General features: G+C 39.0%; 1 protein-coding gene across 2 annotated transcripts in view; it reads left to right on the forward strand.

The window, feature by feature from the left end:
• Positions 1-361: 361 nt before the first annotated feature.
• CCDC88C (coiled-coil and HOOK domain protein 88C) overlaps positions 362-15,092 on the forward strand; it is a 106,390-nt gene continuing 91,659 nt past the window's right edge. Inside the window, exons 1-3 of one of the 2 annotated variants that reach the window (XM_088145231.1) lie at positions 362-386; positions 821-993; positions 3,156-3,256. In XM_088145231.1, coding sequence (XP_088001357.1) covers positions 934-993; positions 3,156-3,256 — 161 coding nt within the window. In that variant the 5' untranslated portion in view covers positions 362-386; positions 821-933. The other variant, XM_015888880.3, reaches the window with a different exon arrangement.

Below are 15,092 nucleotides of genomic sequence, written 5' to 3' on the forward strand. Positions count from 1 at the left end.
AGGCAAAGCTCTGTGTCCGGTAGTTGGACACATTTACTCGAAAATGGCTGATTTTAACAGGAGCTGCCATAACTTCTCAAGATCGCGCCCCACGCGAAGAATAGCACCGAGCCGCCTCGACGTGGGACCCACACTTCCTGTACACACTTTGTTCTCTCCCCTCCAAGGGCTTTATTAACGCTGAACACCTTTCCAGCCCAATTAGACTGAAAGCAACTTCTATTGGTCACTTCAAACCTTTTCCCCAGATTGTCATTTGCAACCAGCAACGTCGATCAACATGTTTTTCTTAACACCCCCCCAGCCGACTCCTCCTGCCTGCCTTTCTCTCTTCCCCCCTCCTCCCCGTTTGCAACATAAGAGAAGAGCGCGCGCCCTTCCTACAGGTAGTAGTTGTAGCGTTCAGCACTTCCCATCGCCTTGTAAGACTAGTGGCCTGAGCGCGTGAACGCGATCCGTGGCGCGCCTTCACTGCTCGCTTTCGACATTCGGAGAGAGAGAGAGAGAACTTGCCAAAGCTGCTGTTAAAAAGCTCGCTTTTACTCTTCCCAGCGAAGCAGAAAGTCTTGGGTAGCAGCAGCTACCATCAGAAAAGTACTCGCGACGAGCAGAAGCCAGAAAGCGTTGCAGGCAGTTCGCCCCGCTGCTACAACCCGGCGGCTCAGCCGTCCCCGCCTTGCCCATCAGCAGGTTGTGGACGGGCGGCGGTTTCTGAAGAGAAAGTGGGGAGGGAGGGAGGAGGGAGCTGATCGCGCGTCCCTCCCCACTCTCGCCTAGGGGGAGGGGAAAGGAGACGAACCTCGCATTGTTCCCCTGGCAGGCGACTCCTTCTGGGCCATGGGCTCCTCGCCTTTGTTCCCAGGCTGAGCGGGCGGGCGCCGAGCGCGTTCTCCTTTCTGATCCAAAGCAAACGCGGAGCTTTCCTGGGGCAAGATGGATGTGACCGTTTCTGAGCTCCTGGAACTCTTTCTGCAGAGTCCTCTGGTGACCTGGGTGAGTTTGCAAAGCGGCCTGGCGTTGTAGAACCGCTCAGTGGGCAGCGAAGGTCGGACCGAGCGCTTCGCTAGGGAGGAAGCCGTGGGATGGGAGGAAGGCGCCTGCCCTCGTGGCGCACCGGGCAGGCCACCTGGGCAAGCGCGCTGTCCGGCCGGCGAGGGGCGAGTGAATTCGGAGGGAGGCTCTGAGCGGCAGGCGTCGAAAGTCAGCTTCACCTTGGTCGGCGGGGCTTTTCTCTGCGCTTCCGAATGGCAGCAAGTTAATGGACATGCTGGGAGCGGGGAGACGGTTATTGCAGCGGAAGTCAATTAGAGAGGTTGGTTCCCCCGCACCGTAAGTTGTTACGCGCCTGGCACTGCCCGACTGGCCAGATCAAAAGATAGATGGAGAGAGAGAGAGAGAGAAAACTCTGGTACGGTGTTGTTGGAAGTACCGCCTCTCGGTTCTGAAAGAAAGTAGTTTTTGTTTTCTTGAGATATGGCAGCAAGGTGTCAGACGCTGGATTAAAAAGAGGAGCCCCCCCCCTTTTTTAACTAGATAGGCATCTGCATTGTAAATACGTGAATGTATCAAACCTCATAAGGAAAAATCTTTTAATAGATGTACAAATCTTGGGTAGATCATAAGTTGTTTTGAGTTACTTATTGTGTATATTGCACTAGAACACTTACAAGACTATATTTGATTATAGCTTCATTGATACGATCTCCTATACTGTAGATTCTCCTTATATACACGATTGTAGGTGTATGTAAGTTTTACCTGTATAGTTATATTGTTGAATTATATTTCCTAATTTGTTTTCTGGTTTGGGTATAGGATTTTACTTGGTTAACCAATTACCTTTTTTATGTTAGAAAGAGGAAGTGGGCCTACTTAATCCAGAGGAGGAAATGTTTCTGAGGTTGGCATTGGGATCCAGCACATTTTAAGGACACAATAATTTGATAGAAAAAAAATATTGGAATTGGAAGAGCAGATGGAAGGATAGAGATCTGTGTGGATAGGTATTTAATTTGCAGGTGTTTATACAAAACTTGCACATTTGCAGGGGAGCCTAGAAAGTAGCGTATGCCTGACTTTATCCGTGTTATTATCTCTTCCTTCGATTTCAGCAAGGCTAGAAAGTGCTTTACCTACCCAGCACTGTTATGCTTTGGAAAGAAAGGAAAAACAAACCAGTCTGACATGACCAACTTTTTTTGTTCTGCTTTTGTAGTCATGCACTGTGTATTACAGATTGAACCCAATTTTACTACATGGTGCAGAATTAGTGATAACAGTTTCACTATCTAAATTCCCTGTAAATAATCATAATAAAACTACACCCAGCACGGAATGAGCTAGCTAGTGCCCCTGGGTATGTTTTTTGTTTGCAGGAAATTCTTACACCGAAATCATTCAGAAATTCAGTTTTACATGCAGTATGGCTATCTTGTTTCGTGTTGTGACATTTATGGATCAGGCCCCTCTATAATCTGATATGGAAGCTCTAAGAAAGTAACAGGAGCAAGACAAGTGTGCTAAATTACTTGTAACATTAGAAGCCAAATATGTTTATGTTGTAGCAGAATTGTTCTGCTCATAATGGCTGACAGAAATTTCAAGATAAACAGATTCTTTTTAAGGAGCAATCTGTTGTCCCAGTCGGTGTGGAGAATTTAAATGAATTTAACAGATCTTGGAAGAAAACTAGATCTGGTTCAGATGAATTTTGAATAGATTTATAGCAGAAATAATCATGGGCATTTCTTTTTCTATTAAAGAAATAGGAGTCTTTTGTGTTCTGCTCTTCACCTCATCTACTAGTATGGCTTCAGATATTATGGGTGAAGCAGCAAGGACAGTACAAATTTCTGAATAATCCTCTAAACAGGATTCCTGGTTAGGGGGAGGTTTGTTCCAATATAGGAGGAGAGGTGAATTCTTCAGACCACCATGTAATTGATGGGGAATGGACCACCTTCCAGCCTAACAGAACCAAGTTTTCTGCCACCAAAAGGAGCCCAATAACCATGTTTGTTGTCTTATTAGTTTCTAACCCTTGAAATACAGTTCAAATGAATGTAAACATGCACCTTCCAGAACAAAATTAGTAACTGTGTTTCATCTTTGAAAGAATTTTCTAAAATAAAGTTTTATTTTGTGTTTCCTGGCAGGTAAAAACATTTGGAGCCCTAGGGAATGATAATGAAGACAAACTTGAAGTGTACATGAATCTAGCAGATGGAGTCTTCTTGAATAAAATAATGTTGCAAGTGTAAGTTAAACTCAAAAGGGCAAATGGCTGTTGAATTATGCTTTTAGAATTGGTAAACTGACATATTTGTATTGGGAATCAGTAGGGCTGAACAAATGCCCTGTTTCCATACTAGGTAGTATGGTGTTTTTCTCCTTGGAAAATTTAATAAAGCTTATGTTTGCTTTTGGAACACTTTTTTGTTTTATGTTATAATTTTAGCAAATTAAAAAAGAACGTAGAAAAGATAATCTGTCATATTGTGCCATTATTAACCAAAAGGAGTTCCTGTTCCATAATACTAGAGTGCATTCTGACATGTATGTGGTTTCTTATGAAAATCTTGATACCTCCAGTTAAAGTTTTTTAGAAAGCAGGGCAGAGAAACTGAGACCCTGGAAAATAGTTGACACTTAATCTTGAACAGTTTTATCTCAAACTGCCCTCCAGATATTTTGGACAACTGCTCCCGTTATCCCTGATTTGCTAACTGGGCTTATAGAAAGTAGAGAATAAAATGTATGGAGGGAGCCAGTTCTGAGAAAAACTGGTGTAGGTAATAGTATGCCTGATTGTCATAAAACTAAGGTAATATTTAGAAGTTGGGAGTGGAGTGAGTTGGCTTTTAAAAAGAAATCCTCCTTTAATAATTTAGTTTAGATGGAAGACCCCTTTGATTTTTATTTTCTGCAACCCAGTTATGTTGGAAATAGAGTACGTAAAGGGGATTATGACTCTTGTCTGTCATCAGGATAACTTTGAAAATTGAGCAGAAAGGCACAAAATTTGGTGTAAGAGAGAAGACAGCAAAATAAAGATTAAGTTCAAAAATAGGCTGGGTCCAGCTGGGGGCTGCAGTGCATCACCACTGGTGAGGCAGCTGAGTGCTTGCTCAGAATGTAGCTGACTGCTCCATTCTAAACCTCTCTACTTCCTTCTTCCTAGGGAGGGCTGCTATTAAGGGACCATAAAGATTTCTATAAGCCATGCTATACATGCTTTCCTTGTTATATTTAGCAAGGTATATTTCACAGTTTAAGAAGTATCTTAAACCTGTCCATTTTAAGAGTTACATTATTTATCACCCATTCCAAACATAGAGCTATCACAGATTAGAAATTAACCTAAAATAGTAATGGATAGGAAATAGTAATGCCTAGGGGAAATTTTAATTTGTGCATAAGTAATTTTTTTTTTAGCTCAGTTGAGATTGACCACATCACTTCCTGTTGCAGAGTTTATGGCTTGATGAAACTACCTGTTCCATTTGAGTTTCATGCTTGGGTTGAAACAGGCACTTTTCAACGAATCTAAGTTTTCTCAAGCCTCAGGGTTTTTTTAAAAGATGTCTTTATTCTGTTCTAATTGCACAACATGCTCACCAATCTGAAAAGTTTACTGATTTCCAGAAATGAACATTTTATGCAGATGTGACATGTGTTTAAAGCTGGGACTGTTGGAGCAGCCCAACAAAGCTGGTTTTCTTCTTCCGTTACAAGAGGGGATTTTTTCTGAAAGCCGTGTTGGCAGCGTGCCCAGTTGTGCCTCAAGATCAATGAAACTAAAACCTTTATCCAGTAGGGTTGGGTCTGTTTAACACGAAACCAGAATGATGGTGTTTGTGTACAATCCAATCTAGCTTCACTGCAAGGTGATCATGGCGACAGTCTGTGACCTTTCTGGCTAGCTGTTTAGGCTTTTCAAAGCACTTATTTCTTCATTGTAAAGCACAGGTTTTTCTTCCTTGATGTTTTTCTTATGTCTGACCTTTTAAAAGAAGAATATCACTTTTTTTTCAGTACAAACCTGTCTATTCTTAAGGCCTGTTGTAAGAATTCAATATATTATTGCGTGGTCTCTTGCCAAATTTGATAGCATATTTTACAATTTCTTGAGATAATATATATACTCCCCATGCTGTTTCCATTGGGGCTCAGTGTGTATTCTGATAATTATCACAGTGTGGTCTTTTTGCTGTTAGTAGCCAAAAAAAATAACAAAAATAGTACTTAAACCTGTCCATTTTAAGAGTTACATTATTTTTCACCCATTCCAAACATAGAGTACTAAGCTACTAACTGCAGTGATCTGTTACTTTGCATCTTTGAACAAAATAAGTTATTCAATCTGTGGTTTCTTACAGTGTAGATTATTCATCCATGCTATATTGGAAAGCCCCCCCAAAATTATCCCCCCCCCCATCTAAGAAGTTCTACAGCTGACCGTCTAGTAAAAAACAAGTTAACCATTAGTTAAGTCCTGAACAAATGTGTGGGGGGGGGGGGAGGTTGGCTACAAGATCCAAGTACAGGTAGTCCCCAGGTTAAGAATGCCTAGTTTAAGGACAACTTATAGTTAAGAATGGAGCAAAATTTGATTTAAATGCACAATGATTCGAGTTCATTATACAATACTACTTATATAGTATTATACAATAATACTGTTCCGGCTTACATACAAATTAGACTTGAGGACAGACCTTGGGAATGGAACTCATTCTTCAACTGGGTACTACCTGAATAGAATTATTTTATACATCATGATCATATTAAAGTTGAATTATGTAGAATTTAGGGTTGCCCTTTCATATCTTTTAAAGAAGCTCAATAGACTGTAGAATGCGCAGATTCTGGTGTTATGCTTTGTGAGTATAAGGTTGAATTACTGGACTGCTTGCATGAAGATGGTGTGGGCTTGTCTAATGATAGTAATGAGTTAGGGTTTAGTTAAAATTTAATTAAGATGGAAAATTCAAAAATAGTTAAACAGGAGAGGAAGCTAGTCATGTGGGTATATGCTCTATGGTAACATTTCCTGAAGTTTGGTTCCCACTTTAGAATTTAAAAAAATCTTTTTTTCCAATAAGTTTTATTAAATTTCCAAAAGACTAAAATACAAAGGAAACAAAAAGAAACATCAGAAAAGAAAAAGCATAGAAAAAGAAAAGTAACTTCTGACTTTCTTTGGTACAGGTATCAATGTAAAATACGTTCACCTCTTACTCTAATATCTAAACGTCTACATAATAAAACCTAATTTTAAAATCTAACATCCAAAGAAGTTTATAGAATCAATCTATTTCAACAATGCATATGATTTGTAGATATTTCTATAGATATAAAAATACATAAAAATACATCAGTCATCAAATCCAAATTGCATTTTTTTTTTTGAGTATCAAGCAAAAAGTCAAGTCCAGTTAGAAACAAAGCGAGTCAATGTCCTCTCTTTAAGCAAAGAGAATTAGAATAATTCCTGATGATACTGATTGCAGGTGTTCCTCACTTAATAACCATTCATTCAACGACAGGGCTGAATGAATGGTATTTACAACTGGTCCTTGAAATTATGGCCCTTGTAATGCCTCTTTGGTCATGTGATCAAAATGCAAATGCTGTGAGAAGACAATCCACATTTGGAATCAGAATAAACCCTCACCCTTGACAGCCCACCTGCATTTACAACTGCAGTGTGCACTTCAACTCCCCCCACCTGCCTGTCTCCCCCCCATCTCTGACCTTTTCGCTGCCCTGTACTCCACTGCTCCTACTGCCCTACCCTCTGCCCCTTGCACCCTGTACTCTGCTGCCCCAGCTGACCTTTGCCATCTTCTTCCCCCTGCCACTGACAAAGTACACCCAGCCTGGCCCTTCGTGAGGGAGCTGCTGGCTGTGGCAGGGGCAGCAGAATGCAGGTGGCCAAAAGAACAGAGATGGGGGGAAATGGGTGGGTGGGGGGAGTTGAAGCAGAGGCAAGCATGGCAGGGCAGGAGAAGCGTATGGTTCTGGCCTAAGGACCGCAACCGGGACTACTGAAACTGCTGTCGCTAAGAGGCGCAGTCACGTATTTTGCCTAATGACCACCTTGCTTAGCAACAGAAATTCTGGTTCCAGTTAGGGTCGTTAAGCAAGGACTACTTGTAGTATATTCCCACAAAATCTAGAGGCATAATTTCTGAAGATTTCCATAGGGACTGATTAAGTTGTGATGACTTTAGATGCCCTTAAGGAGACTTATTTTTTCCAAATTTAGTAGCAAACTTGAATAGTATATGTAATAGCAAATTTGAAAGAGAATTGATGAGGGCAGTCTCCCACCCACCCACCCCACCACACCAATACACTGAATATCTTTTTCTGTTGCGGTTAATCAAGGCAACTATTTTCAAGTAGCTGATCTAACCTGCAAAAATCACATTTCCTGTGGAACTTAAACTATTTCTTTTGAGTTCTTTTATGTGTTTGTTGACCGGCTAGATAAAGGGGCAAATGTGCATGATCATTAATTATAGAAATAGAATACACTAAGCTCTGGGTTCAACAGTCCTCTGTTTAGCAAATGTCAGATACAGTGGAGATATTTTTCTTTCAGACTCCACTCCTGCTTAACAGGCTGGGTACCTGTTAAATTGGGGGGTCCATTAATTTCAGGCTTTATTCCCTAAATAGTTTTGTTGCAAATAATGCAGTTGTGGCTATTATATAATTATACAAATGGTATAAATTGATCCAAATTATGTAAATTTGGATTTAATGGACATTGCCTCCTTCTGAATGATCTGTTAAATACTGTAAAGATTTTACTATAACAGCACCAGCTGCAAGTTGGACCTTTCATAGTTATTCCATTCTGACAGCTGTTCTGAGTTTATTTATAGCTGCACTTTAACTTCCAGTAAATGGGCTGAGTTTAGTCAATCTATACTGCATTTTTAGTTTATTGCAATGAATTGTGTTGATTTTGTGTGCTTAAGAATATTATGACTGTAACAACTTCAGAAGAGGTTATAAATAAATGGTATAAATTGATATTGATAACTATGGTTGTAATTTTTCTTGACTGCTGTATATATTTATTTTTGTATGGTGTTTGTACTTGGTTTTAACTGATTTTATTACTGTTCGCTGCCCAGAGTCACTTGTCTGAGATAGGCAGCCATAGAAATCTAATAAATAAATAAAGAATAAATGACTATGGCAAATCAAGCTCTCGGGTAGCTGGTAGATTAGCAGCCCTAAATCTCCAAACCAGCAAACATAATATTTGCATTTACTGGCTTGTTTTACCAAATGGTTTCCTAATCTCAGTACAAATTAAATTATATTAATTATCTTTCAAAGCTGTAGCATGTGCTGTGTTAAACATGTTTTAGCCAATATCTTTATGACTGATTCAATTTAAATTGACAGTTTGAATTTCAATAATAACAATTTGAAACTCACGTGAACCTGTATTATGAATAATGGCATAGAGTTAGTGGTCCAATCCTGCTGAAACTTGGAAGCATTTCCTGTTTTTGTGTAATGATGTATCTTCAGGAGGTATGAGCATTGTTCTACCTCTTGAACACAGGTAGGAGCATTGTTCTACCTCTTGATGTTTATAACAACAGGGACTAACTTTACTAACTTTACTTCCTTTTCTGATTGCCATACATCTATTTTTGTTTGCACTCTCCATTTAAGATAGTATTTCCTGTTTATCTGTGTTTTCTTTGGTCCTGGCTGAAAATTTACACCCAGAGTATAATCCCCAAACTTCCTCTTTCTTTCCCTCTCTCCAGCAGTTATCTTCATGGTATAGGGCCTGGTTATCTGGGGGACCGCCAATCTCCAATTGTTTCTGCCCACCGGGTACATTTGGGTAGAGTGGGTACATGCCAGATCCCCTCAATTAAATTCTGTTATGTTGTGGGACCAAGGAAGCACATCTTCTCTGTTGCTGCCCCTACCTTCTGGAACAGCATCCCCCCATACTCTTGGTTCCGGAAGGCCCTTAAAACTTGGCTTTTCCAGGCCTGGGGGTACTGTGCTCGTGGAGCCCCTGTCTTTGTTGTTGTTGTTATTTTTATGGTTGCTTTTTGGTCTAGGCCAGTGTTTCTCAACCTTGGCAAGCTGAAGATGTGTAGACTTCAACTCCCACTATTCCCCAGCCAGTTGAAGTCCATACATCTTCAACTTGCCAAGGTTGAGAAACACTGGTCTAGGCTGTTATGTTTTGTTATTATGTTTTAAACTGTTTCAGTTGTATAGTCCAATGTCAGCTGACCAGAATGGGTGGCCATAACAAATTTAATAATAATATAGTCCAGTAAATAAGATTTTCAAGTTCACTGTTGGCAGCTTTGAGCTTCTTGATTTATAGTTTAGTGATCTTTAGACCTTGCAGAAACTCTCATGACTTCAACTATTGCCTCTCCTGGCTGGGGCTGCTAGGATTTTGAGCCTAACAGCATCTGTACTGTTCATTCGAGTATTTCTACTAATACTTGGTATACAGAGCCCACCTATATTGTTATAATTGTGCTTGTCAGATGGATACATTAACATATTTTTGCCTATGCCAGGTAACAGATACTTTATAAACTAATATGAAGTTTATCATGTATTGGTTCATTGCATTTATTTTTGCAAAAAGCTCAAAGCAGCTTACATAGAGATCTCCCCTAATTACCCCTCAATAAAAGCTGCATTACGAGGATCTGACTGAGAGAAAGTTACTAGTCAAAAGCCATCCAGTGATCATCATAGTGAAGTGGGGATTTGAACTTGGGTTTCCTCAATGTAAGTCAGCACCTCAGTCACTGCAGTACTCTGGTGGTATATTAATGTATATACAGCATTGATAACACAGTGGAGGGATTGTTAGAAGAACTGGTCATTTTTAAATCCTCCACTTTCAAAATCATCTGTATAGGATAGCTTTGGGAGCAAATAAGGTTTGGCTGTCTCTCTACTGTTCTGTGTGTGTTTCCTAGTGTTATCTGCAAGGGTGAGTTTAGAAAAAGCTTGTTGGACCTTTAATCTGAGCAGGCAGTTCTTACTTTCTCATATAAAGGGTACTATGGTGGTACAAAACTGCTCAACCCAGAATCAAAAACAGCAGGTAAATTGATGCCTGTAAGACAATCTTTTAGTCCTCCAGTGTTTCCTAGTCACCTGTATTGTGATAGTATCAGTCCTTAATCTTTTATGAATAGTTCCCAGGTGGTAAGCTGAAAAACTTAAAACTCCTGTATTGTTTCAGAGGAAGGGGGTTGTTGAACTCCTTGAATAACAAGTTATTTTATTTATCATTAGGAATTCCTACCTTTCAGAACTCATTTTTTAAAAGTCTTATTATTGACTTACTGTAAAGTACCCATGAACGTAAGCTAAATGGAAGTAAATTAGTTCTCAACACTTATAAAGTGATTAAGACAGGCTCATATGTTCTTGGATTCCCTCACTACTATTTCATGTATTACTCATTGAACAGAATGGCCATAGATTTTTTCCAAGGTTTAATGCAAGATCAGTTATGTGCTGTGGACAAATGTGCTGCTAGAAATAGTTGTGTGGGTTCCATAAAACAATGACAACTGGAAATAAATGACTCAGATGTACAACTTCTAAATAATGCTTGGATCCAAGATGTTCTGAGGTTACAAGTTGTCTTAACATCAAATGAGAGATGCATACTTTGACCTTGTCAAAACCCAACTGTTGTTAGTATAATACTATGGAGCAGACTTCAGAGCAATTAACGTTGTGAATGATACAATATGGCCTAGCTGTTGCTACTCAATAAAATCCCTACTATCCACAGAATATAAAAATCCCCCAAAATAAAATCTAACAAAATCACCCTTGGAAAATTTGGGGTCACATCTGTGTTCTGGAGTTCATGATGCAGTACAGCTTGACTCCTCAGACTGTTTCCTGTGGACCCAGACCTTTCTGGAAAAGTTATCACTTGTTCTCATCAGTAACCTGGTTTGTTTTTCTCTCATCACCATGATGTGACAAGTGAATACTGATGAAGTTCACATGGGACTTCAGTGGAAGCTAATAGATCCTGCATGTCCCCACTTGAACTTGAAGGGCATTATTTTGATACACAATTTTATATTCTATATATACACAATTTTATATTATATATATGCTTCACATAATGTATAACCATACCTGTAACAGTGCACTCTATTTTATTTCTAAAGGGTTAACTTGCTTTTGTTTTGTAAAGAGCACTGGTTTCTTCCCCCCTTATCTAAACTAAATACCAGATCTTTATTCTTATAAACCATTTTGAATGCTTGTATGAGCAGAAAGGTTTGATTAACAGTTTTAGAAATAGTAATTTTATTTGCAGAAAATACCTACATTCTGCTTTTCAAACACAGCTAGAACAAGGGGGCTAGAATATATTGACGTATGATTCATCATGCAAAGAATTCCTTGAAATATATATGCACCTGTTACCAGCTTGTCTAATTTTGCATTGAAGTTCTTGGAAATTCAAATTGTAAATTGAAGGCAATCGGGATTTGCAGCTTCCCTCTCCCAGTACCATTGTGAGCTCTCATACAACAGTCTAACTGTCCCCCTAAAATTGCTGAAATCTTTGGTGATCTTGATAGTATAAAAAACATTTTTTAGATGACCAGGACACCTTATATTAGATAGGTGTCATACTGCTGACTGCTATCATAAATAAAATAATTAAATACCTTATTAACTTATCTGTTGAAATGTCAGTTAATATTGAAGTTTTAGTACAAACATTAGGCACATGCTTATTTTTTCCAGTACTTTGCACTGTGATATTACTAGAAACAATACAAATTGGCTATCGGAAATAATTTATCTATTATGACAGGATTATATCAGCAGATCCCAAACACTTTATGTTGGCTCCTCATTCAGTCCTGTGCTGTGCTATTGTATTGCATTCTCGCTCCCCCATCTCAGTACAGTCAGCCATCTGAATCTGTGTAATAGCCAGCAGAACCTACTGATACCCATGTTGGAAAATGTGAATAATTCTATGAAGGATGGTTTCTGCTTGTCAAGATTTTTTAATTTTATTTTATTCCCGTCTTTTTATTCTTATTCTTCAGAGAACTTTTCCTCACATGATGAAGAAGACCCAGTCCTAATCCTGAAGGTTTAGGTTGAGTCACTAAAGGTTTAGGTTGAGTCACTTATTTACTGAGAATTCAGCATCCTGAATTAGGGATGTGGATGTTTTGAAAATGATTTGGAATAAATGCTTCAGAACTTTTAAATGTGCTATTTATCTGCCACTGATTATAGCAGCCTTGTCTTTTTTCAGCCTTCCACATGAACCTGAAAAAAAGACCTGGCTGCTTTAAAAAGTTGACTCTTGAATGCACTTGCATCTTTAATGTAGCTCTTTGAAGCTGCTCTGACTTTTTCCAGATTGCACAAAATCCTGAAATAAATCTTGGGAGCTTTAATAGTTGCAGTGATGTGCCACACTTGTGCATATTTCAGAGCACTGCTTCTAAGTCATTTTAGAACTATTGATAGTCTCAGCCAAATGCTTGAGGCTTATATTCCAGTTAGGAGGAATGTCTCTAGCCTACAATTGTAATTGTGGTCTCTTTAAAATTCTGGGGCCTGGAAGCAGAATGTTCACTTCAACCTCACCCCACATTTATCTTTTTATTGCATCCTGTGTCAATGTTATTTTTCATTCTCAATAATTTATATTGATAACAGAATTAACAGAAGAATAGGTTGAACTTGTATATCTTAAAATAGAAAGACACACTGTTGGCTAATTTTTTAATGGTTCATCAAGTAATGTAAACAAACATTAACTGTAATGATAGTGTGTTCTTACTGTGTTACCATCATCCACATAAAGACAGTATCTGGCATGGTAATTGCTTAGAGTCAGTTTAATTGAAGAGGCATAAGCATTATAATAAGAATCAAGTACTGATGCTATTTGCCATCCCTTCTCAGGCTTCTCGCCTGTTCTCTTCTTGCCAAGTTCAGCACAAACGGGCTGTTGCTGGTCAGCTAGAAGCTAGAGTTGTGCAGAGACTTGGGAAAAGGTGTTTCAGAGCTCGCAGGAGCGCCAGCATGACACATCTCTGTAGCTCTTAAAACATCTTTTCCTGCACTATGAAGTACCTTTTCTGAATTATTTCCAAAGTGCTGTACATCCCATTAGATACCACATAGAATCTTCTAGAAATGTAACCCTGTTGCAGCACATAAAGCAAATAACTTAAAACAGCTTAAGAACGAATCTATTTGATGCAGCAGAAGCTGAAATGAAAAAAAAAAATCTAACTGAAACCCTTTTTTATTCAGAACAGAGTATAGCAAAATTTACTAAAGCTAGCACTGATGGCAGAATTATAATCTTTCAGTCTCTCCAGGGGAAGATTTTTCTCTTTGTTTAATAGCTTCTGAATTTTATTTTAAGAGATTGGAAAAGAGTAAGAACTTTTGATAAAAAGTATTTCCCGCTGGTGGAAAATAGAAAATTGTCACACCCTGCAACCAGGTCAAGCTGGAGAAGTAATGATTAAATGGGTCGTATGTTAATTTTTGCAGCTCAAGCAACAGGACCAGTGATTTAGTAAATGGAATGTGTGGGGAAATTCAAAATATTGAAATATTGCTAGATTTTGGATTTATATTTTAACTGGTTAGTTTTACCACCTTGAATAAAAAGGAACATTTCAAATATGAAATTATTAGGAATCTGTAAAATTAGTTGACCCAGGAACAGAATGATCCAGAGATTTCCAGAAGGTTCCTTTTTCTTCCAGACCATGCTGTTCTAGGGGCGGTTCAGCAGTTTGAAGTAATACATTCAAAATAAATAAGTTAAAAGTGTTTCGGGGGTGTATTGGCTTTGAAATAGGACATACCCAGAACACTTCAAACTACTTCTGGTTTGAAGGATTTACTTTTAGAAATTGCCAAACTGGCCCCAGAATAACATGGCCTGGGAAAATGCACAGTTAGCTTAGTCAAAAGACATCAGAACATTCTAGAAATCAGCAGGATATTCCATTTGTGGATCAGTGAATTTTGTACATCTCTATGACTTTAGGTGAAGCCTCCTCCAATTCCTCCTTCCCCTTGCAGCTCTGTTAAAAAGACCCTGATTATAGTCCAAATGTTATTTGGCTGCATTTGTAAATTTGTCATATTTATGAATCCCCAGCATAAGTATTATATGCTATCAGGAACATTTCTGCCCCCCCCCCGGTGAGCTTCAGAAAAAATCAGAGATACTGTTGGTATCATTTCTGCCATATTGCAGCAAAAGGGAATGTTAAATGTTGCCCCACTAACTATTAACCAAATAATTTCAGTGTGTGATTTTAGGACATAGGATTTTGCTAGTTTGCTGCTTTCAGGAAGGATAAAAATGCCCCCCTCCCCCAAGTATCTGGCATAGACTACACTCCCACCGTAAGATGGTAGGCTGTTAGGTCAACTTGTGTGAACCCTGCATGTTTTAGTTGGTTTGAAATGTTTGTATTTCTCCCATCCATTTTTGTAGCCCCTTAGTGTGGGTTATGTGGATGATTTGTTTCCTGCTAATTATTCAGTTGTGTTATTTTTACAGTATTGTTCAAACAAAGAAAGCCAGTTTGGTGTAGCGGTTCAGGTGCTGGCCTAGATCCCAGGAGACTAAGTTCTAGGCCTCCCTTAGGCATGAAAGCTGGCTGGGTGATTTTTGGCTAGTCCCACTCTCTCAGTCCAGCCCATCTCACAGGGTTGTTGTTGTGGGGAAAATAGGAGGAGGAAGGAGTATTAGGTGTGTTTGCTGCCTTGAGTTATGTGTTCAAAAAAGGTGGGATGATGATGATTTCAGAAGTTGTGCCTAGGTCTTAGAATTGTAACATGGAAAAGGAGGTTTATAGGAATTCATAGGTCTCCTATGGCTTTCCCAGCTACTTTTTCTAAAAAGAGTAGTTTTGAGTTTGCCATATTTGATCTAAAGCAACTTTTCCAGCCTTGGGGGCCACAAGCAATACATATGGGAGAAAGGTTGTGATATTTACAGGGACCTCTGTGGTGCAGGGAAGAAATTTAATGTTACA

This window comes from Python bivittatus, unplaced genomic scaffold, assembly GCF_059951505.1.
Source record: "Python bivittatus isolate LINGU-HERP-01145 unplaced genomic scaffold, Pbiv_v1 ctg000480_np1212, whole genome shotgun sequence".
Lineage (NCBI taxonomy): Eukaryota > Metazoa > Chordata > Lepidosauria > Squamata > Pythonidae > Python > Python bivittatus.